The sequence below is a fragment of the Convolutriloba macropyga genome, chromosome 9 (genome assembly GCF_964194025.1).
Source record: "Convolutriloba macropyga chromosome 9, txConMacr16.3, whole genome shotgun sequence".
NCBI lineage: Eukaryota > Metazoa > Xenacoelomorpha > Acoela > Convolutidae > Convolutriloba > Convolutriloba macropyga.
The window spans coordinates 40,811,356-40,836,257 of NC_134476.1; the positions used below are offsets into that span (position 1 = coordinate 40,811,356).

Genomic DNA, 24,902 nt, shown 5'->3' on the forward strand with positions numbered 1-24,902 from the left:
ACAACTAAAGCTGCTCTTTAATTCATTTAAAATAGTTCAAAAATCTGAGGTAAAAATATTAATGACTAACTGGCAAGTATGATTGGGACCCACTGGTAGTACTTGATCTCATACATGTGTTCAGTGCCCCTTCCCACCTCTGGACTCATGTCCTCTGGCAGGTGATAAGTGTTGGACACCCAGCACATCTGGTCTGTGTACTTCACCCACTGGCCATTGTACTGTGCCTCTGTCCAACAGTCTATTACGTCACCCACCAACTGCAGATAAACAAAAATACATTCAGATGAGGCTTTGATTCCCAAATAAATAGAAGTTCAAGAGGCACATGAAAGTTTAAAACAAGAAGGTTCGAACTATTCTGTGAGGCACAGGAAGCTCCCATATTTCAGTACCATTTGCGACTGAACTTCTCCTTCAGCACGTTATCAAAGAGCAACAATTTTTGCCTGAAAAATGACCGAACATTCAAAACAGGTTGAGTATTGAGAAGTATCAAAAGTGCTCAATTTTGTTTTAATGTATTCAAGCCTATTGCTACTCCTACTTTCTAGCGAGTACAGATCTTTTACCAAAAGGTGAAAATATTCAATAATTTGTCATGGACTGTATTGACTGCCTTTCATGTGAAGAATTTTGTTTTTTGTTGTTAGAGAGCTTCTAGCTGGGGACTGGCTAGCGCTCAAAACTAACAAAAATGAAAGGTTCTTTGAAGAAGTGAGTTCTTCTGACATTTAAGTATCGACTGTAGTCCCCGTTGCTCTCTGAAAGCTGTAAACAAAATGTTTGATGCAGTTAATAATTATTTTCTTTTCCAAGTAATGAGAGAAATATTTCACTAAAGTATAGCTATTAAAACAACAAAGCACATATCGGTTCTTTAAATCAAAGAATTAAGTTGAGGATTATCCCAGAATATAATTACAAAGCAGAGAAATAATTAAAGCAATCAAATATAATCCTGTTAAAAACTAAAAAATAAACATAACTTAAAACAGTTGGGGGAAACCCAATAGAAGTTGAACTCACCTGATGTGTTGAACTCAACGTGTCAGCATGCTCTCTCAAACTATCACTAAATTATTTAACGAACCGCTGCTTTTCCGAACCGCAAATCTCTCTCTGATCGGTTCTCTCGTGCCTAAGGGTACTCAATTTTATCAGTTAGCATCCCGATACCACAAAAAGTTAACCTGCGTATCTAAGCTGAGTGAATTTGAGGTCGACAATTAGTTCAGCCGAGAAAGATAAGCGGCCAAACGTTAAAATAGATAATAAAACACGGTAAAAGTTGAGTTAACTAGCTGGCCCAGAAAACAAATCATTTCATTTTCAGCAGGTCTTAAAATTAAGTACCAATCATGAGTTACTTCGAGTGGCACTGCTTTACTCTTGGTCGTCTTTTCAAAATTAGAGACGTCAAAGATGAAGGCAATTCTCATTTGCCGGATCTTATGAGAACGTAATATTTCTGGAAATTGGGGAACCAGAGTATTAGGAGTTCTCCACTGCTTTCTCTCCAAATTTCGGTTAACAAAGCCACGTCTACCTATCGAGGCAGGAACTACGGATTTGGCGGAGGATGAAAAACCGGGTGGGCAATTCGGGTGCCTGTAACCAAGACCACTCAATAGAAGAAAACTCATTCCAAGTCAAATACACCCTTAACCTCTAGCTCTAAACGAGTTAAAAAATATTATTCGACCTGTGGAGCTCGAGGCAGCGAATACGCCAGTGAGAATATACAGGGCGCTTTCTGCCTTCACAGCCGCAAAGCCAGTACCCATCCGTACACAATGTTTGCAACGAGGGCCGATCTGCGATGACAACTCGATCTGGTATGTGAACTCCACGCTAACAGGGCTGAACTCCACGCTAACACTTTTTTAGGATAATATTCATACAAAGCTTACCTATAACATAATTTTGTACTTAGACAAAACAAACCATTTTCCGGAGCTTTGAAACTTGAACAGCGGAAATGCATATAAATAAAAAAAGGCCATTGTTATATAAACCCAGTAAATTTTAATAAGTTTGAACTTATAAAATTTAAATATAAATTTTATATTTAAATATAAAATAAGTAAATTTAAACTGAATCAAATTGAGTTTTCGTTCACCACCCTCCAGTTTCTCCTATTTTGCGGCGTTGAGAAAGGTCACAATCTCTTTATTTTGATGAGTGCTACTAAGGCTATGGCGTCATACATCGGATTTGTAACAGATAGCCGTATAGGATTGATAGTAAACGGTAAGAATTGGCTTGCTTCGTACCAACTCTTTCTGCCATTTCTGCAGCTCCCGCACAAAGTCCCAGTGTGTAGTTTCGAGTATAGCTGCATATCGATGCTTTGGCCGCCTTTTTTGAAATGATAATTTGGGCAACGCTGGGGCTCATGAATTTTGCCCCCTCCAAATGGGCGACTGTAAAACCCACCACGTGCTCCCCGAATCGGACCGGGTACTCACCAGAGCCAGCAATTGCCATCGATAAGCTCCCCATACTCGTTCAAGACACTCAAAGGGGTCACGACTGAATACAGTAATTTGCTGAAAACCAACACTATAACCCTTATTGTCTGGTTAGATAACTTCAAAATAGTTCTATCCTCTTATTCCGTTAAATCATCTGATTATATAAGAGAAAAGAACTGTTTGTGAAGTTATCCACTAAATAGACAAAAAGGGTTGTAGTGTTGTTTCAGGAAATTACTGTATTCAATCGTGACCCTTTGAGTATCCTGAACGAGTGACCATTGAGGCTGAAGCACACGCAACAATCAGAATGGAAAACATAGAATCAGAATTTTGAGTTTTAGAAAGTTAATACAGTTACTTCTCTAGTTAACTTGTGATGTCAAATTTAAAACGAAAGAAGGAAAGTTATTGGATAATTGGAGGTTTGTAAGGCAGTGAATTGATTTCCTAAAAGGTTACGAATCTTTAGCAAAATTCAATTTAGCAAAATCTCAAACTTTGTAAAGTTGGCCAAACTGAACCTACTCGAAGAGCAACTTTCGCGATTATTCAGGAGAAGAGTGTAGAATTTAGTTCAAGAGTTTCACGCCACATTTCCTTTACTCGTTCACACAATTGTTAATCACACTTCTATTTTTCGCAGACTAAATTTTGCGGGTAAAACAAATAGGTCCGATTGTTGACAGGCCTCAAACAGGTATGCGCGCTAACGCTAGGGCTCAAAAAAACAAAATTTTGGGACTGAAAAAAGTTTTTAATAAAGATAGACCAAATTAGCACAACGTCCCGGCCCTACCGAAATAGGTGTACTGAAAGACAAAGTAATACCTGATAAGAGGCACACAATTGTGGCGCGATCAGGGGCAAGGCAAATAAGACAAAGATAATCCGTGTTGGAAAACCTCGAGGTCATCTAAATTAAAACAGCCCACCGAAGCTTAAAAAATTAATTTATTGCACTTATTTTCTGACATTTCAAATTGAACTAAGTTAATATAAATTGTTCGCCTTGTTCCGAACTCCCTTATCAATTTGTTTGTCAGACTTTATTAGTTAATTGCTCCACAAAAACGTCAAAAGGCGACTTGGAAAGGCACCAGTAAAGCTCCTTTTGGTGTGTGGAATCACTCCACGGGGGAAATATTTTTGGATATCTAAGAAAAGAACGACGAATCCAAGAGGAGCAAATCTACCGAGGCAAGTCACTCGCTGTAACACAACAACAGCAACAAATAACAGCAACAGCAGGAGCTGCAAGCGCAAGAAAAAACGACTTACGATAGCGACTTGTCCGAAGACGGAAGATTCGACCAAAAAGCGCTAATGAGGATAAAGAACGTGCAAAATGAGCAAGCCCATACTGAGAAAAAAACTAATTGTTTTAAACCATTGTCATGTGTACTCAAACACTTGTCCAGTTTAGTTTCAATTCAATAACGTACCCATTTTTTTGGTTAACACAAGTATCAATAAAACAATGCATTGCTTCACCACACATGCCGGCTTTTAAGTAAAAGCCACCTCTATTTGGGCCCTGTCTTTTTCCGGTATAAAAAATGTTAACCAAGACCTCATTCAGACGTGAAGCATTGAGATAAATTACCTTTCCACCTCAAAGTATTAACGCTGAAAACGATTTTACAAGGAAAAGGGGGCAGAAAAAGTAATTTTTCCTTTTCTAACTTTCATTACCATAAAGAGAGGGTTAAAATTTGTTTAAAACCAGACATTGCTTCATCCTTAGGGGGAAGCAAAGGTAACCATCGGTTAAATCGGATACGTGTCTGTAACTGGAGAGAGTAAAAACCAGCATGCACAAACTTGCTTACAGATTGTTGCGCATGAAAAATGAATTTTTCCATATTCTGAAATTATCAAACAGAGTTAAACACGCAACTGCTGTCAACTCAAGCAAACATTTACATAAGATACGTTGCATCTCGTGACTGACCTTCTACATCCACTTTTGCACCTATACGTTTGGTTAGAATGTTCTAACAGAAACGACACGTTACGTTTTGCTTTAAAAAATTGATAAGGTTGAGTACCCTCAGACAAAGGAAAAGCGACCAGAGAGCGATTTGCGATTCGGAAAACCAGCGGTTCGTTAAATAATTTAGTGGCACCTTGAGAGGATGTTGACACGTAATTTCAACTTTCCTAGGTTAAAAGTGCGTTGGAAAAAAGTGCGAAACAGTTCAGACATTCTGATAAGGTTAAATTACTAGAGATTCATCCAACTGTTGTAAGTTATATCTATCTTTTAGTTTTGAATAACAGGATTATATTTGATTGAATTCATTATTTCTCTGCTTCGTAATTATATTCTGGGATAAACCTCAACTTCAATTCTTTGATTTAAAGAACCGATATATACTTGGCCTTTTAAATAGCTATACGTCAGTACAAAATTACTTTCATTACCTGGAATATTATTACGTCCATCAAACATCTTTGTGTACAGCTTTGAGAGAGCAATGGGGACAACACTATAAAATTAATTATCAGACCAACTCATTTTTCTTCAAAGAACCTTTCAGTTTTGATAAAATTTTTGGGCGCTAGCAAGTCCCCAGCTATAAGCTTTCTATCGACAAAATTACAAAACTCTACATCATGAGTTCATCGTGTCTCAAATTGACAGAATTCGATACAACTTGTGATAAAGTTTTTGAGTTGTGGATGCCTTTTCAATTATTATCAGGCAAAAGTCCCTCACACAGAAATATAAACTATTCATTCACACACTATGATCATATCCAGTAAACCACAAAAAAAGAGGCTTTCATGTTGTTAACAATCACAAAATTAAAAACTTGAAAACGTAAAAAAGGGTAACTGTTCAAAACAACGCTGTGTATAAACCCTTAAATTCTCATGCATATTCTCTAATAAAAAAACAAGCACACCACCACTAAAGACTTGATCACCACAAAAGAATTGCAAACAGCAACCAGAGTTGAATGAATTTTTTTACACAAAATTAAAATTGAATTGCATTTGGCAGCTGTCTTTCTCAAGAGCTGAGAGTTCTCAAGATCTGAGAGAAGAGTGAAATTTTATTCATACAGCTTTTTTGAAGAGCTCTAGAAAAACATGTTAAACTTTTTTGATCAGTTTGATCACCTGCGGCAATTCCAAAGCATTAGTTTCGTTTTTAGAATTCTCTCCTTTCTGAATCACGTACAATTAAGCCGCATTTGTTTTTTCTTGCTTTTTACGGACGTTTTTGATCATCAGGGGTAGTTGGAAGGCCACAATCAGCTTCGATATCCTAAAATGAGTGACAGGCACCGTGTTCTCAAACGGTTTTTCAAAACGAGTTAATTGCTGGTGCCATAGTTTGGATGACAATCTTCACATAACTTTGTACTTTGAGAAAATTGTTTGACACTGTTCTTCCAATTTCTTGTTGTGTTCGTGTTTGGCAATTTCGTTTACTTACATTAGTTCTAACCTAACTAATTTAGCTTTTATTTTTAGTTATGTTTAGCTGCTGAGTGCTTCATTTTTGAGAAAGAAATAGTGGCAAACGGTAGGCTTGAAAGATTCTTAACTTCATCTTTAGCTGTTTTCTCATTAAGAGATGATTTCAATTTTATCGATTCAATTGAACCAACCACCTGACCAAAGCCAATTTAATTGTTGTTGCTAAGTTCTTTGATGCTGAGGCCAAATTTAATGAAAAATAGGTTGCGGTGATAAACCTTTACCAGTTTTCACTTCAATTTCATAGGCTTAAGGTGATCTCTTGCTTTGACAAACGACATTAGAATTATTGGCAAACACAATTTGTTGGTATCAAGAGTTCACTTAGTCTGGATTATCTTCATGAAAGTTTTGAAAACTTCAAAAAATTACAATACAGAATTTTTTGGAAGTTTCTTTAAAACTTTCAAGATGATAAACCAAAGTTTTAAAAACTTCAAAAAACAATACGGAACAATTCCACAAAATGCTGGTATCACGATGTCTTAATTGCCATGAAATTATGTTTTTCCTGCATGAGATTTAAGCAAAGTGTAATTTTAGGACAAACTTTGTTTTTATCTGTTCGCATAATTGAGTTAAATGAAGGCAAAATTTTTTGACTTAATACAATTTTAGTAATGGTTTTTTTTGCATTTTTGTTCTCTTCTCTTTTCATTCTTTAGTTCAAATGTTTTGTGAACTGCAGTAAGTCTCAAGATCAGATTGCTCCGTGTGCCGGAGTTCTATTCAAAAAAATTAGAGAAATTTATAAACCTGAGCCATATCTGAAAGACTTCTTAGGGAAGAAAAACTTAAAGATCTAATTCCTATTTTGCATTCAAATTGAAGTGCTGGTTTCGATCACCAATGGCAACTTGACGCTTATTTTCGCGTTTGTCGCCTTAAATTTTGGCGTTTATTGATCAAGTCTTTTTCAAACTGGTTTTCTGAAAGTTGTGATTGACACAAACTTTTCAGAAGTTCGAAATACCCCATTAGTTATCGAAGTTAGTGACCATTGAAATTTTCACATTCAAATGATCCGTTATTTTTCACGTTTTTTGCGATTTGCTGTTTTTCAACAATTTTGCTAAGATATTCTCAATCTCTAGGTGATATTGGTTTTACCTATAAAAATTGAGGGCTGAAATAATTAATTCTGAAGTTTTTCAAAATTCAGCATTTGAACAAAAAAAGCACCAAATATGTTTTCTTAGTACCTTATTCAATTTGCCGGAAGTAGATCTACTAGTTCTATTTCCGCTCCATCAGAGTGTTCTGGAATTAAAATTTTGCCAATCTTTCGCTAAAAAACTATTATCTAAAAAAAATTTTTTTGATAGTGAAATTTGTTGCCAAATCATCTATTTCGGTAAAATTTGGAACCATTACGGGTTATTAAAGAATCTCGCCCAAAATCCACGCTAATTTCATTCCAATCGCGCTGTTTGACAATCAAAAACTGTTGTGTTGGGGAGACGTCTAATTCCTAGAAAGCATTTTTTTCTGATGTTTCTAGAAGACTAGAATAATTTCTTATCAAAAGTCAATTGTTGACAGCTCGTAATTACGTGAAAATGAGTTCCAGTTAACACATATTCTGCTTTGAGAAAACCTTGTGGTTTTAAAGATTAGACAAAGTTTTCGTAAAATTTAAGAGAATTTTTGTGTCTTGCCCCAATTTAGTGTTATATTTTCAGTCTGATGATTCTGTAAATGAAAAGTAATATTGCAAGACGGGACAAACAATTTTCTCAAAATCGAACGCAAACCCAGAGATGTATTTGAACAAAACCAACAGCTGGTCAAATTACGTCGGGAAAAATTCAATCCAGACAAATTTTACCTGATGACAGTAATCCCGAAGAAAAATACAAGCGCAAAAAATAGGATGTATGATGAGTTCAATGACTCAACCAAAACGAAAATGACCTGATATCAATATTTTGGATTTCAACAAATTGATTAAAGAGAACGGGGCAAAAACATAACATTGGTCGTGAAATTGATTTAATGGACTACGAGAACAGCGAGTACAATAAGCTGTATCACAACAACGTTCACCTAAATTATCGAAATGGTGTTCCTTTTTTAAAAAACCATCTAATGCGAATTCTATTGAACCCTTCTGATGGTCTGATCTTGAAAACCCGAGACACATCCTACTTATGCCAATACAAACACTCTCATCTAACACTTCAATCTTTTAAATGTCGTCGAGAAACCCTCTCGTAAACAGACAGTACTCTAGCACCTCATATGCATATCCATACAACAAGTATGCTCTCTATAGATAATCGCCTAACTAACGTGAGCTACTTTGAGGTCAGAAATGAGTAGAAAAGCTTGAAACCCTCCTTATGATCAACAATAAACAATATTTGTTCATTTTGGTGTCCTTGCTGCCGTTTGAGGCATTTCTTCGTCCCGCGTCTCAGACAGCAGTGGTGCGTCCACTATGGGCATATCTGAATTGTAAAAAGTTTCCTTTTATTTAAAATTAAATGCCTTGTTCTACGACGTAGCGCTTTGATGATGTTTAAGAAATTATTAAGTAGTTGTTCTATTTGATTATTCATTTACCTGTTAAATTGTGGTGACGTTGAAAGTATTCCTGGGCCACCGCTAACTTATGAAAATTTTTTCTCCAAAAATAAAAAACTTAAAGATCCATTATGCTTCTTTCAATTAAATTGCCGGAGTTTAGTCAATAAAAGAGAACAACTGAAAAGGATGCAAAGAGAATGCTCAAACAATACTGTATTTGCTTTTACGGAAACATGGTTGACCAATGAAGATATTAATCTATGGTTCATAGACAGCAATTACTATTCTTGCTTGAGATGTGACAAAATATCTGAAAAGTCGAAGGGGGTGGCGTATTGCTTCTAATCCCCAAAATTTTTAATCCAAAAAACCGTAATGTTTTTTTTCAAAAATGATCAAATACTTCGAAACACTTTAGAGTGGGCTCACTTTACCCTTCAAAAAATTTCCGCAACTGCTCTTGAATATTTCATATAATCCTGAAAGATCTAAAACTGACATCTTTCTCGAATTAGCATTGCAAATAGATTATGGAATAACAAAACAAAAAATTTTATTACTTGGCGATTTCAATATAAATTATCTTAACCCCAACGAAAGAAATAAAATGGACACAATTCTTGAACCGTATGGTCTATCATTAGTCAACAAAACACCAAGGGCAAAAATCTGATTGATTTTGTAATCAAAGGTGATGAGCTGCCTCATTCTAATGTTTTTACTTTTGAATCGCCCATTACATCGGATCAAAAAGCTATTGCAATGATAACGAATGTAACTATAAATAAAAAGCAGCCTCCAAGAAGAAAAATAATCTTCGACAAATCAATATATTGTAAAATTATATACCTACAAGACCTGAAACAAATTGATTGCGATGTGCTTTACACGGCATCTGACGCTGAAGACGTATCGTATTTTTAAGAAGCTTTTGACTGAAGTTATCTGCTATCACACCCCTATAAAAACGGTTCTCATACGGACTGAAAAATCCAAAGTAAACGAGAGCAAGGACTTCATAAAGTCCATCTTTAAAAAAGCAGATTCAGAAAAAACAAAATAGAATATTATAAACGACTCAAGAAACTCTAAAGAAAGTTGTCCCAAAATATCTTCCTACTCAAAAACTGTTTTGATGATGTTTTTACTGACAACTACACAATGGCCCAATTACTCAATTATAAATTTTATAAAATAGGTGATTACATTGGAAGCGCTTGCAACTTTTTTCCCACCAACCATAGGACATCTAAAAACAGTTTTGATTTTAGATTCGTAACCACTAAAGAACTCTTATTGACTCTAAAACTCAAACAAACCATCAGGTCCTCCAGATATCCATCATGAGCTCTTAAAGATGGGTTTTTCTTTTTAGCTGATCCAAATAAATTGCTTTTTAACCAATTTTTAGCTGAAGGAAAATTTCCTGAAGATCTTAAAAAGGCTGTTTTACTCAAATTTTAAAAAAATGGAGAAAACTCTTTGCTTAAGAATTACAGACGATTGTCAATTAAAAGCTCACGAGCAAAAGTTTTTGAGCGTTTGCTTTGTGAGCAAACCTTAGAATATCTTGAAAAGTTTGCGCTGCTTTCCAATACTCAATTTGGTTTTCGTAACAAAGTCTCAACAGTTGACGCCCTTTTTTTATTTTACTGAAACTATATGTACTTCGATTCGATAAATCACAAGATCCTTCTTCATAAAATGCATGAGTTAGGATTTTCCAAAAATGCTTGAAACCTAAAAGAAAGTTATCTATCACACAGGCTACAAAAAACCATAGTGAATCACGTCAAATCCGATTGATTGACTTATATCAAGGTGTCCCACGGGGGACAATTTTGGGTCCCCTTCTCTTTAACCTGTACATTAATGATTTGAACAAACAAATATCTGCTAATACAAATATAAATCAAAACGCCGATGATACTATCATTCTTACATACAATACGGACCTAAAATTGGCAACATATAAACTTGAACAATCCTTAAGAAAGGTATCTGAATACTACAAAAAACACCGCCTAATGCTCAATCACTCAAAAACTGAATTCATTACATTGACAAAAATCAAAACAAGAAGAAACCAAAAGAAACAATCTGTTAATTGGTAATTACAAAATACCAAGCGTCAATTGAGTAAAATACCTCGGTATATATCTTGATTGTACATTAAATTTTCATGAAGAAATAAAACACGTATTACGCAAAATGGCTTCAGGGATAAAAACATTAAAACGTATTTCACGCCCGTTCCATGAGCAGACAAGACTACTTCTGAACGCTTTAGTGATAAGTAATTTACACTACTCAGGCCTTTTACTGGTGAGCTCAAAATACAACTGCTTTATTAAATTGGAGAAACAATTAAGCTGCGCTGTAAAGACGTGCTACAATCGCAAAAAAAATACGACAGTTGATCTAAAACTAAAACATCAAAATCTGCCAATAAAATTTTTCTTGGAATACAAAGTACTAAATTATTTTATGAAACTTAGCAGTAACAGCTACCGATTTTCGAAAAACTACATTTACCAATATCAAATCTACTCTACGGCCACCGAACCAAAAATTACTGCTTCAATCACAAAATAAACTCATCTGCACTAGAAAACTATCCTGAATATCGGCTCAACTCATAAATAACTTCTTAACGTGAGTTTTTTTTAAAAAAACTAACTGAAATGGATGCAAAACCAATAGTTCTACAGAAGCAACTTAAGTTGTTTTTCTCTCATTTAAAGAAAACTCGAATAATGCGTCGTACGGCGAGGCATCATGGAAAAGTTTTAAGTTTTCATAGTACCACTGTCTCAATTTAAACCGTAACATATTTAGTTTATTTCATTTATACTCTGACTTACACTGTCCATTTAGTTGTTTGCTGTTAATAACTTAATGGGAATTCAATGTTTTTTTTCTTTAAGAGAATGGACATTGAATTTGACCGCAGTTAATGTTTATATGTTTTATTTTGTTATCTGTCTTGTCTCGTAGTCTTATTAATGGCAGCTCTCATTGCCTCTACAATGAGTCATTATTTAAAGCATTAAGTGGTTTGGGTTTAAAACATTTTTTACTCATTTACCAATTATTCTTGAAAAATTTTGCATTTTTGAAAGTGTCATTTTGCAGACAATTAAGTCAAAAATTTGAAAAGGCGGAATCGGACAATTATCTGCAAACGTACATTACCCACCCTCCTTGTATTTTTATATGGCTCAAGAAATATCAAAACGCGTCTAAAAAACTTAGAATAATTCTGGAAATCCTTCGGCAATTGGAGCTAAGCGTATCGCTTAAGCGCCCGTATTTTTATGATCAAATTGCCTTTAGCTTCCAAAAATATAATCTAACATAAAGTTAACGCCCCTAAATGGTAGATGAATAATCTCCGTGGCATACTAGTGTGCTTCCGATTAGAATACAGAATTCGTCCACTCTTCTCCCCCGTTAATTTTACTGTCTGAACAGTGGTGAGGAAAAAGGGCGAGGCATTGCCTGTCTAATCAGCAACTTGCTGGCAAAGTTATGCAATTGTGTAAGCTGTTGCTACAACTGTACTGGAACCTATTCAAAACCTTATCTTTGTCTGGTGCGATCACTTCTCGATGGCGATAGCAACAGTGTGGTAACATTCCCTTGTGAACCAAGCATGGTTTCAACCACCTTCGCAGTATCCAATTTTAATGACAGGAATTTGAACTACTGCCAAGGAACAACTGGTTAAAGGGTAGACAGGCATATCGTACCAAAATCAGCAATCATACCGGATTTTTTGCACACCACCAACACTAACGAGAAGCAAGCTAATTTCAAGTTTGGTTCTCGGATGTCCGATCGCAGCACCACCATCACAAGTCACAATTAGGTAAGGCGGAACACCCTCACATAATAAAAATTATATGAAAATTGTAAAAGCGGCCCAAGCCTGATGTATGAGAGGATATTTAAATATTTTGATGTACTAACTTGGTTAGTGATGACAAAAGTTCCCAAGACTAGTAGAATAATGGCACAGTATCTGCTGTTGAATTTGTCAACACTGTCTGTGTTGTAGCTGTTCTCCTTCGCATTAGACCTCACGAGGTCAAACAGGTGATTCAACATTCCCTCTCTTTCTTATTTTCCCTCCTCAGAAAGTGGGAAATGAAGTTAACAGGATTGATATTTGATTTGACCCTCAGCTAAAAATAATAGGCTAACAGTATATTGTCGTAAAAACAGCAAGTTAATTCCAAGAATCTTTGTTGAACAAATTGATTTGATCTTCAACTCAAAGTAGGTTAATTCGCAAAGTCTTGAACAGATAGTATAAAATATCAACTGCTTTTAAAAAGCGAGAAACATTGTTTGCAAAATTGCGTTCTACGATATTGAAGAATTGAAGCCTGAAAGATTTAATGTTTTAGCATCGATAACAGCGAGTGATTGTTTATTTCTTTCTCGGATGAAGATTTGACCTTGAAAATAATTCTCGATGTGAGAGGTCGAAAACAAATTGTGAACACGGAAAGGTTGGCTTTTCCTAACTTACAGTCAGTTTTAATGAAATAGGTGCCGTCTTATTATCTCAAAACTAATTTTTCAATGCCTTATTATATTATAGTCTGTGCTCTAAACAATGAAATACTAAAGATTTAGAGATTAAGATAACAACAAAATGACATTCCAACGAGATAAAATAGAACAAACTAAAAGGACTCAGAACAAATTAACCAAAAAGGTACTGTGAGTTAATATGTATAGCTCAAGTTATAACTAAGCCTTGACTAAGTGGACTAGTTAAGTTCTCGTGTTAACTTAAATGAGGTACGGATAACGCATTAAAGATAGTGAGTTATGAATCATCCCTATAGAATTAATAAAAGTCTCCTCCAATTACTTGACAATAAGTAGGTCCCCAACAAATTTGGTGCTAATAACTAACACGTGTTGGCGTAGATAGCAAAGAGCCGACAAACACGGCCGTGAAACTTAATTTGCAAATGGCGGAAAAGTTTGGCTGTGAACGATCAGCTAGCTTGTAAACTACGTATATATAGTCAACTACCCCCCGACCCCCCCCCCCCCCCTCCACGAGGGAACATTAGAGCGAACACTGTGAACATATTCAACGCTGAACATAATTTCTCTAAACTTTTTAGAAGGTATTTTAATTAGAGGATTGTAAATTCTGTAAAAAAAAAAAGCGTAAATCGGTATCCTTTTCACCGTGAACAAGATTTTGTGCAAATTTGAGGACATGGCTTATTGTTGGACAAGCCTAGATCGGTGATGGTAACATTAGTACTAGGTAAAATCAAACACCCACCGCTGTTTCGAGTTAAACACGAGGGCATCTGTTCCAATGCAAGCAAAAGAGTCAGTACTAGTCGAAATTTTTAGTAGGAAACCACAACATAAATGAAGTTTATAAATTGATTCACAATAGTAATTCGAAAGTATTTTTGCTTCTTAATTGGCACTAGAAGTAAGTTTTGGTTAAGTTGTTCAAATCCATCTATAAAGCAAGTTTTGAATTCTTGCTTAACCAGGGCTGCTAAAAAGAAGTGAAGCGAATTTCTTTTCACTTCAAATATCGATCAAGGAGGATCTTTTGATAAATCGAGCCTTTGACTAGAGTACGTGCTGCTAGTATAGCTTAATGAGAGGTAAAACCAGTCATTACATAAAATATATAAAACCATGTGGGTGTACACCAAAAACAGCCACCAGAGATCCTGACCCCAGAGTAGGAAAAACCAACACTTTCAGAGCACTTCCATATAACAAACGTACAAGTACCTACCAATTAAGTAAATGCATTATTTTAATGGCGGATGATCAAGTTGTTAAGTTAAAAACTAACAATTCTGACATTTGAGAACTTAATGTAAGAGAGGAAATGAGTTTAAATTAACAACTCAAATTTCTATCAAAAACTGACAAAAAAGAGATTCAGTTGGAAAAAAACTTTTGAGTGAACTGAAAGGAAGCGTAATTAGAAGAACTGAAATCACGCAACGTGGAAATTATTAAAAAAAATCCAGATGAGCTCAGAATGAGCCACTAAATGTTCTCGTATGATGTCTTTGTAAGTTTTTGGTATTTGTTTTTGGCAATTTCAGATTACGGAGAGCTGTAATTAAGTTTTTTTGGCTATTTTCATACAACACAGCGATGCCCAAATTTTTACATCTTAGGGATATTTAGGAATATTTTCTCAAATGGGAAAAATTCTTCGTTTAGAGCAGTTCGATTTTGAGACCAGGAAACAAAACGGATGAAAAAAATTTCCTTTTGCGACTGTTTTCAACAATATTAGTTAAATATAGATCTCAACTTATCATTCTCAGAACTTCAATAACACTACGATCATTATCCAGTGCATGAAATACGTCATTAAAATACGCTACTAAATAATGAAATCTGTAGAAACATCAAAAAAATTAACGTTAACAGGCACACGAATTCCTTTATAGAATAAACTAAGGGACAAAGTGACAATACCAAAAAAAAACGATTTCTTTAAAAAAACTCAAGGCAACAATTCGGAAACATATTGCGTCTTAGCATGAAAACTATTACCTGCAAATTTTAAAAAATAAATAAATGCCAAAACGACAAAAATGCCACAACGACGAAAATGACAACGACACGGACAAAATCGAAAAACTTAAAAATAATAAAATAAATAATAAAATAATTTCTGAAAATCAAATTGTCAAAGTTTAAAAAAATAGCTATTGACTGAAAACATTAAATAAGATCACCTATGTTTTGAAAATTCGATGGGTTAATTTTTGATTGAGAATAAGAGCTGAGACGCAAAATGGCCTTAAAACCGGACAAAACTAAAAAATCCACGATTACATTATGAGAATACATATTGATAAAAACGAACAAACTATCAGCTGGAAACATTAAATAGGTTTATTTGTGTGCCATTAGAAAACTAACAGGACCTGACCATTGAGATTAGGCCATAAGACAACGAAAATGACAACAAATACGGATCAAACTCAAAAATTTACTATTATTTCATAAAATTACATGATGAACAGTTATAAAGACCAGAAGCTATCAATTCGAAACCTATCAAGCAGAGTAATTGCTCAGACAAAAATATATGATAAAAATATGACAAACATGACACAACAAATACGGAAAAACAAAAAAAAATAACCCATATTTTAACAAAGATGGGGAAAGCCAGGAACTATTAGCTGCCCGTTGACCTCTCAAATTAATTGAAGAAAAAATAAAACTTAAAAATTTTTCCGCTTTCACTCTCTTTTCTACTCCAACTCAAATAAAGTCGCTACAACAATCTGGCTTCTCACTGACATCAAAAAACCAAGATAGGTGCGAATAGAAAAAAAAATTCAGCGCCCGAATAGTCTGAAACCATTGATTTAATAAAGGATTAAGAGCTCAAAATCCGTCCCATATACTACATTAATCATTAACTACCGACCGACTGCTAAAAGTTGATGCCAATTTCTTCATTATACCATTAGACTTCAGTTACCCGTGCAGGCCACCACACCCCCATCAATTATGCTATACAAAAGATCAATAATAGCATCTTGGTTAACATGTTGCGAGCTTTATATGTTATCTATTATATGTTATTTGAGATTGATCAGCCAGAGTACCGTCTAAACAAAAACAGGATGTTAAAAACTAAAAACATGCCAGGTTGTTATAGCGATGCAATTGTTTTTGTCAGGGTATAAAAACATTTTGAGCAAATGTTCCCGTGAAAGTTATGCCATGAACAGCATAAATTTGGCGATGATAGATTTACGAAAACTCAGCTTGTTATCTATAGCAAAGAGACAGAAAATACTTTTATAGCTGGATATAGCCAAAGCACTTTATACAAGAAATTCAGTATGTTATCAAAGTTCAGTACGCTATTAATGTAGGCAGTAAACATTAAATGATTCAACAAGAGCCCATAAAAACTCTTTTATCGGCTCTGAGAATAATCTGGTTTGAAAAATGTGAGATCATTTGCATTAACATCATTTGTATATAACTAAAAGGTCCTAATTGTTACTTCAGGCAACTCGATTGTAAAATTTTCTAAAAAACCAACTTAATGAGAATAAAAAACTGAGAGAGCACAAATGATCGATAAGCATACGCGTGTTCAGATACAAATTTTTTCTTAAAAGGAAACCTCATTTCACAAAAAGTTAACTCAAGGAAACGTATATCAATTCTCCGTAACTTTATATGCAGCTGTTGATATGTCATAGTTATTGTGTGCTCAATCAGATGGTCCAAGACCGATTGGCTTCACTAGTTAAATCCAAAAGCTCATTCCACCGTCGGTAGAGGCAAGGTCGTTAAGTAAGTAAGTAGGGACCCAATCATAAAAATTCGCCAGCCTAGTATTTAAGTTTCGATTTTTTAAAGATTTTCAAATTGAATTATAGACAAAATTAATGTACCTAGGACACCAAAAATTTTTTTCTGATAACATGTAGCAACCAATGATTGAGGACATAAAGCAGACTTTTCTACAGCCTCATTTCATTTATGCAATCTTTATGTTTAAGTTCGTTACGAGTACAATTTAATTTTTCATTTTATTAAATTAATTTTAATGTGATGTTCTTCAGTCCTGGGCAGATCATTTTAGACCATGTGGTCTTGTTACCTGTACTTCTTATCTATCTAATTTTGCGTTAAAATCTAAAAATTTCTGAGCTCATTTAAACTTCAAAACGTTTACTTATTTACTGAAGAAAGAATGAGCAGAAACTTTTGGACTTTATTGCATAACAACATAAAAGAAATATTTCGAAATATTGACAGGTCAATTTATGAAAAGACAATGGTCGACCGATATTGGGTATGAAAAGATTTTGGTTGTATTAATGATCGGGGTCAACCAATACTCGTCAGGGTTGACCAGTATTAGACAGGTTCGACCATGTGTTTACCACTATTAGTCATAATCTACCACGGGTTGACCGATACGTGTCATGGTTTAACACTGGTCGACAGAAACGGGTCAGGGTTGACGGTATAAGATGTATGACGGATCAAACTTTTTCGAAAATAGTGAATTTTAATCAAGCCAAGGAGTTGTTCACATAAAAGCTAAACGTTAGGTCACGAAATGTAGTTAAAAATAAGGCTGCTGATAAAATTATTCCTTTTAGTTTCTTACGCTGCACTTGGTTAGACGTTGCTTTTTGATTAGATCATCAGGAATACTACACTCGAGGTGAAGTGAAATTGAAAGTAGTCTCAACAAAAATGGCTGCATAAAAAGGGCTCATCAGAGGGCCAAGTTGGGAAATCGAAGTCTGACCATAAGGCAACCAATTTTTTTCCGACGCAAGTAAAACAAAGAGAGGTTACAGTGAACGGCTAAATATTGGAAAAGGATGGGTGTTTCAAACTGAATTTGGTTTCAGTAGAGCTTTCAGAAATCAATTTTGAACTTTAAGACATTAGGTTGTAGAAATGCTTACTATAACGTTGGGTATAATCTTTCAAACTCGCAGAACAATAGTTAAAACGGAAAATAACACTTTCATCATGTGGTCAAAAAAACCGACAGTCAGGTACATATGTTACGTGTAAATATTCATTCGAAATGAGGAATAGCAATTATTCGAATAAAATGAAGACCACGCATTGTTAAGCTCTAAAGAAATTAAATCTTTGACACAAAGAGTCAAATAAGAGTCCTGAAGATACGTCCAAACAAAATTAGAAGCTTTAAACAATGTCGATACTCAACAGTTCGGTTTATATTCACTCTACTGTTTGCAAAAAGAGGCAAAAAATGCTTCCATGAAACATTTTCATAGATGAAAAACAATCATCAAAGAACTGACACGTTTTTTCAATAGAAATTCAACTCTTATAAATCTTGAGTAAAAGAATTACCACTCCGAAACTACTATTCACCTATTGTAAAATCCAGACCCCTTCATTGAATAGTTGGGTTTAGTAAATCTCTAAATCTCCAGCCAGCAGTAATTTGATCATTCTGCTTTTCAAGAAAAAGTTATTGCACTGAGCGCAATATTAGCAAAAAGGACAAAAAACGATTATCCAATAATTAATCTAAGAGAAGCTTTTGAATTGTTTTACTAAAACTTTGCAGCATTGGAATTTCAAAATGAGAGGTCGCTTACTATAATGCAAAGGTATTGTTAGAAACACAAATCTATCGAAGACAATTATCAATTCTCACAAATATTTATTAAGGTTGTTTAAAGGCCACACGTTGAGCTGTAAGCGCCGTTGCTGCGACGTTAGATTTTTATTCTAACTTCCACAAAGTTAAAGTAAAAATGAATAATTTGCTGCTACGAAAAAAGCTATTCAAAATGTCTAGAAAATTGAACTAAAAACCCGAAACATCAATTTTGTGATGATTTTGATCAAGTACTGAAAAGTAGCAAATTATTTTGTGGACCCAATGAAATGATTTTTTGACTTGTTATGACCCATAACTACAACTAAAATAACAAAATAGTATTTCAAAAACATTTTCAATCTTTGTTTTTTTTTTGTTAAATGACGTTCAATTAATCTCCATTAAAATCAGTATTGTGAAATTCAATTGATCGATTGATGTGAATTCCTATTTTTTGTTTAACAGTGGCAATCAAGAAAAGAAATATTTGTCGAAACAAAAACAAAAACTGTTTTTGTTAAGCTTTACCAGACTTAAATTTTGAATTTTGTTTTGAATCAAACATAATGCTCATATTGCTTCGACGATAACAAATGGCTGCATCTGATGAAAACATAGAATTGCCCTAATTGCAGACAATCAGACCTTGCTGCCTGCTGGCCTATCAGTAGAATTAAACAGACTCCCTTAAGCTGTGTCAATTTGTGGAATAAATGGCTCAGCCACAATGATAATTGCAAGAGTTTCTAGGATATGAGCATAAAGCGGCTTATTGTGTGATCATCAATGCTCAACCAGGACGGGGTGCGCGACTCAAGTCAGATCTGATCAGACAATCCAGACCAAAACCAGTTCTGATCAGTCAGACTTGAGTCGCGCACTGGTGTTGGCAGACCGACTTGAGTGGCGCACGGGGTGCCAGACTCACTTCGATCGCGCATTGAAGGTACCCTGACAGACGCCTTCAACTGTCGAAGTAGCAGTAATCATTGGTAAGGTGTATTACTTTCAGAAAAATAGACGTCATGTTATGTACATGGTTTCTGGGTTATTCAGTAAAAAATAATTATTCCAAACAATGAAAAATTTTCAGCTCGACAGCAATTACCAAAGCCTAGTCTTTAGCGTGTCTTTGAGTTTCATCAAGTAAAATTCAGAAGTTATCCCAAAAAAAACAGTTCCCTTGGGGGTTAACTATCTCTTCTTTATTCGGGGGACTGGCTGCTTTTCCGGTTGGACCTCTTGGTTCTGAGCAGACTTTACAGACTCTGGATAGGTTTCTGATCAGACCGTACAGACTCTGGAAAGAGTTCTGTTCAGACTATCCAGACCATATCACACATTTATCCCGACCATAGACCACGCTATGATCAGACTATCCAGACTGTGGGCGGGGCTCTGATTAGACTGTCCAGATCATAGATAGTGCTGCCGGACTCTGTGGAGCAGTCGCGGTTTACCCCCATCCCGCGTGCGACCCAAATCGTCATCTGATCAGGGCTGGCTTGGTCGCGCACCTCATCTTGTGCACCCAAACGGAGGGGAGCGCCTCAATAACTTGTAACCCAACAAGAGGTGACAAAAAACCCCAATACTTCACTCACCCAATGAGCAGGCAGGGAAGCTCGACAATCACTGAACACCTGAATATGCCTTTGTGCATCTCAGGTTTAACAGAACATTTTTAATAAACCAGCATTGGACCAAACTAAGATTTTCCGAATTTATAAATCTTGTATTCGAAATCTGTTTTTATTATAATATAGAGATTTTAATCTAAAGTAGAATACTATAGGTGTTAGAAAAGCACATGTAATAAAATAAGTAAGGACCTTGAACTTATATTAGAAATGTATAAATAAACGTTATTCTGATCATGGGATTTGAAAATAACAGCATAGGTTCAGTAACGAATTTTTTTCTTAAAATGTCAATCTTACCGGTCAACTGGTTGATACAATTATGGAAATAAATTAATTTCCTCAGTACGAAATATGTTCGTAACAATAATAATAAAGATATGACAAATAACCTTTTATGGAAATAAACGTGTCAAAAGCCGGAATTTTTTAAGCTTTGAACACAAGTAAACGAACTCAATTTGAAGTGCAAATTAAGTCACGGAACGATAAGTTTTTCAAACAAACAACCTCGCAATCTAAACAGATTTCATATAGTACTAAAAATGAGTCAAATAGGAAATGTAAGTCTTATGGCTCTATAAAAATAGCTTAAAATATGAGCAGCATTTTACTTTCCCTTTTCAATAAAACAAAAACTCCCCTAACATGTTTTATCAGGAATTGAAAGCGACTCGTCAACTGCAATTGATGTACTGCTGTACTATTTTGTTGATGTGAATTTTTAGCCGACACAGTCATTACAATTTAGATGAATTTTCGGGTGTCACTTAGAAATTGAAGAAAATTGCAACCAATTCGAAGGTTTGTTCGGAAAATAATAACCGGGATTTTTCGAAAAATTAAATTGATGTAACTGAGACATCATAATTCGACTATCTGCTGCAACGTATATAATTCGGCCAAATGATCAGCGGTCTAATTTCTCCAACGCGCTTATGAGTACAATTTGAATACTCGATTGTGATTGGTGGATATAAGAGTGTTCCGTATACGACTAAATGACGTCAGCTAATGAGATGAGTGTGAATATGTGTTCACAAGGCTACAGACAATATGCAGTCCAGTGCACATCAGCAAAATTTATGAATACATCTAGTTAATTTTTCTGACCCCTAAGACAATTTCAATCCGGCTTTATAGGAGCAACTGTGATAATTGTGATGTGGTTGTACACGCGATTTGGAAAAGTTGTTAAATGCTGCAATGGGAACTAACTTTAGATACCACAATCTTTGGAATAAATCACGGACAAAATTAAATTAGAAGCTCTCACGGACCTAACGGCAAGTCGATATCAGTACTGAGCAAGTCTAATATCAGTACTGATTCAGAGCTATGATCATGTCACTTTTTACACTTGTCAGTCTTGTGCATGTCTTGGCAAGTTTAAATCCAACTCTTGGCAGTCGAAAAAAAGGTCCTTAAAACGTCGAAAATAGCCGAAAAACGTCAAAAATAGCCGAAAAAATTATCCAAAAAGTGGCTCTTTTCTGTCCCCCCTATAAAGAGCTGATATTCTGCACCCCCCCCCCCAAAAAAAAAAAAAACAATGGATCTTTTCTGCTAGCGCCCCCCAGCCTTATATAGCCGTTAAATTTGCACCCCCAAAAATCTAAGTTCTCGCGAATTGTGAGAGCGATATTTGCATTTCATTGAAACAAGAGTGTCTAAGTAGATTTAAGGCACTTTTAGAATAGTTTCCTTAAGAAGTTTTAAAAAATCAAGCCCTTATTGTAGCCAAAAACACCAAAAATGATCTAATACGGAAATTTTTATTGATGCTTACGTTAGATGCAACAAATTTTGGTTTAATACGTAATACTTTCAATCCATAGCTGTGCTAGCTTTTAGTAAATGCATATTGCTCATATATGTTCACGTATAAGATTACTTAGCTTTAACAATATGTTTACACATTTACAAAAGGGGGGTGCCTAACTAAGCGGGGGGGGGGGGGGGGGGGCTAGCAGAAAATATCCAAAACATTCGTTCCTCAATGCCAAAGCCTTGCATATTTTTCAACACTACCCGAGTGAATGAGAGCAATGAAAGCAAACTTACAACACTTTTTCCCAGAAAAATAATTTTTTTCTATATTGCCGAAATTTAGGCATCTCCCCCAAATACTAATGTTTGCTCCTTTCCCAATACAATACTTATCTTCATAATCACGTGCATGGTATAATACATCAACAACAAATATTTGGTTGAAGTTTACATTATATCCAGTGATTATTTCTATACATAAATTAATTTAAAATTTTCTCTATTAGTATTTTCTAAATGTCTATTGAAACGTGTTCATACATAATAATTTAATTGCATACATAATGTTTGAACAAAAACAAAAAGGGGGGTTGGTGACAAAAATAATTGCGTGCCATAGCGGAAAAGATCCCAGAACTTCAGAAACTGGTAAAAAACATAATTTTTCTTCTATGCATACATTGTATGCGAAAAGGTGCTCTGACTATTAGCCGAAGCGAAAAATATGAGAATGGAAAATAAGCCGAGACATTAACCAATAAGATTTGATAACGCACAAATGTTATTTCAAGGAAAAATGGTTGTTTGTGATGTTTTGTTCTCTGGTTATAGACTCAAATCAAGTTTAAATTTGGCCGCCTGAAGTAATAGCCAACACTGAGATTTAGCAGAGAGTATAATAGTAAGGAAATTAGAGGAAGTAATCACCGAGAAAAATGATGTAGCAAACAGGAGTGAAACTGTCGGAGTTGGCCTACTTCACGGGCCAAGTCCATTCCTCAGAGGCCTATGAGACTTGATATGAATCTATGCAAAACTTTGCAAGTTTTAGTTAAGGCCCTTATTGTCTAAAATTGCACAGTCGAGCTTCCTGAGTAAAATTGATTTAAGTTGTTTTTGTTATGAATCAAGCAAATTTCTTTTCATGAGCATTTTGAGCCGAGCATGGTCTTATTGCTCAAGAAATAGACCTTAATAGCAGAGCTAATGAAAATTAAGGCCACATTTGAAGACCAAGAAACAGTTATATTTGAGACAAAGCGATCAGATCATTAAAAAAAGAACATGCAAGAAAGAAGAATCAACTTAGATATTTTGTATAAAGCGACAAAACCACAGTAATACTTGTTGAAAACAGATAGATTAATTAAACCGTCATTAGCATTTAAGAGAACTGTCATTAATGAGGCTAAGAGATAAATGAGCAAAGTGGCAATTAAAAACTAGAAAAAAATTGATAAAATTCCATGAATAAGTTATTGTCAAAGCCATAGAAAGCCATATCTTTGAAAAAAAAAATGAAATTAATTAACGTAACCGCAATTAGCAACTCATGTGAAATATCCCTTTTCATAAAAACGTAGCCGGAGACTGCGGATCCCACTTGAAGTATGCATTCTTCTAGACCCCAACATTCCAATAAAAGAATTAAAGGAGCCTGCTAATTAAACATACGAATCTGTTTAACAGAGGAAAGATAACATGAGAACAGGCATAAAGGATATCTGGCAAATTATCTCGAAAAATTTCATCCCAAGTTTTGCCACGCCAACCACCTTTATCAAGCATATGACCATCTTCTGATATAAAAAAAACCAAAGAAGCGCTACAAACAGAGAAAACTGAGGAAAAGCGAAGAAAAACAAAAATATAAAAAAGATACATCGAATTGTTAAACAAGTAACTCCAAAAAAGTTAAACTACTACCTCTCGATTGTTATTGTGGGCACTCTTTAATAAATTATTCTACTCGGTCTCTGCACTACTCAACTCTAGTCAGAGAACCGCTAAAGAACGATAAGAAAGCAAAGAAGGAAAAATTGGAAAGAGAATACAAATGTATATAATTTTTTAAGTAAGAATTGCAACGTATGAAACTTAAACTGTCTCAGTAGCCGTACCTATATAAAAGTTTTAGGTTAAACAGTGAACTTGAAAATCTGTTGCCAAATGCTTAATTGACAAGAACTAAGCTAAAAACTTTGAAAAAATTTAAGATTTAAATTACTTTATTTTTTAAACAAACACAACTCAAAATTTATAACTAGTAAATCGAAATACCACACCAATACAATCCAAATACTTTGGATTGTAATTAACTTATGTTTAACTTGTGGAATTGATTCTTCATACCTGTATACTTATAATATTCATGCAATTCGCTTACGGGAGAAGTTGTGGTTTTGAAGCTTCTGAAGTTTTACTAAAACTATGGTTCAACGTGTACAGGTTCAATGTACAAAATTCAATTTTTAACGACTCCGTCTTTGCTTAGGGTTAAAAATTGTCGTACAGAATTTAAGCGAGTTGTTTACTTTCCTTGCAGACGCGCATTAAGATAAACTTAATTGAATAAATTAGGCCATGCTAAGGCAAGGTGTGCCGGATAACATTCCACAGCACACGAGGGGCATGGCCGTGAACAGTGATCCGCCATCCCGCTGAAAGAAATATTAGCTTACCTCAATTTTAGGTCAATTAAATATGTTAATAAGTATAGCCACGATAAATGAAAGGTGAAGAATCTTTGAAAGGTTAAAAGTCCGGATTTTTGAAAAGATCCAAATAGAACGAAATCAATAAGTTGTACATGGGCGTCCAAAAGTTGTTTAAAAAACCGT

At 34.9% G+C, this 24,902-nt stretch overlaps 3 protein-coding genes across 10 annotated transcripts in view; 1 reads left to right on the forward strand and 2 right to left on the reverse strand.

Annotated features, from left to right (window-relative positions):
- The window catches only part of LOC142345779 (innexin unc-9-like), a 72,889-nt gene extending 52,014 nt beyond the window's left edge, over positions 1-20,875 (reverse strand). For 3 of the 8 annotated variants that reach the window (XM_075398113.1, XM_075398114.1, XM_075398115.1), the window contains exons 1-2: positions 12,472-13,248; positions 71-260 (exon numbers count right to left, since the gene is read on the reverse strand). In XM_075398113.1, coding sequence (XP_075254228.1) covers positions 71-260; positions 12,472-12,609 — 328 coding nt within the window. In that variant the 5' untranslated portion in view covers positions 12,610-13,248. The other 5 variants (XM_075398117.1, XM_075398116.1, XM_075398119.1 and 2 more) reach the window with 5 other exon arrangements.
- The window catches only part of LOC142345782 (ADP-ribosylation factor-related protein 1-like), a 247,986-nt gene that overhangs the window by 182,219 nt on the left and 40,865 nt on the right, over positions 1-24,902 (reverse strand). The gene's annotated exons all lie outside the window — the stretch shown is intronic.
- Positions 1-24,902, forward strand: part of LOC142345783 (ubiquitin-conjugating enzyme E2 A) — a 177,287-nt gene that overhangs the window by 55,287 nt on the left and 97,098 nt on the right. The gene's annotated exons all lie outside the window — the stretch shown is intronic.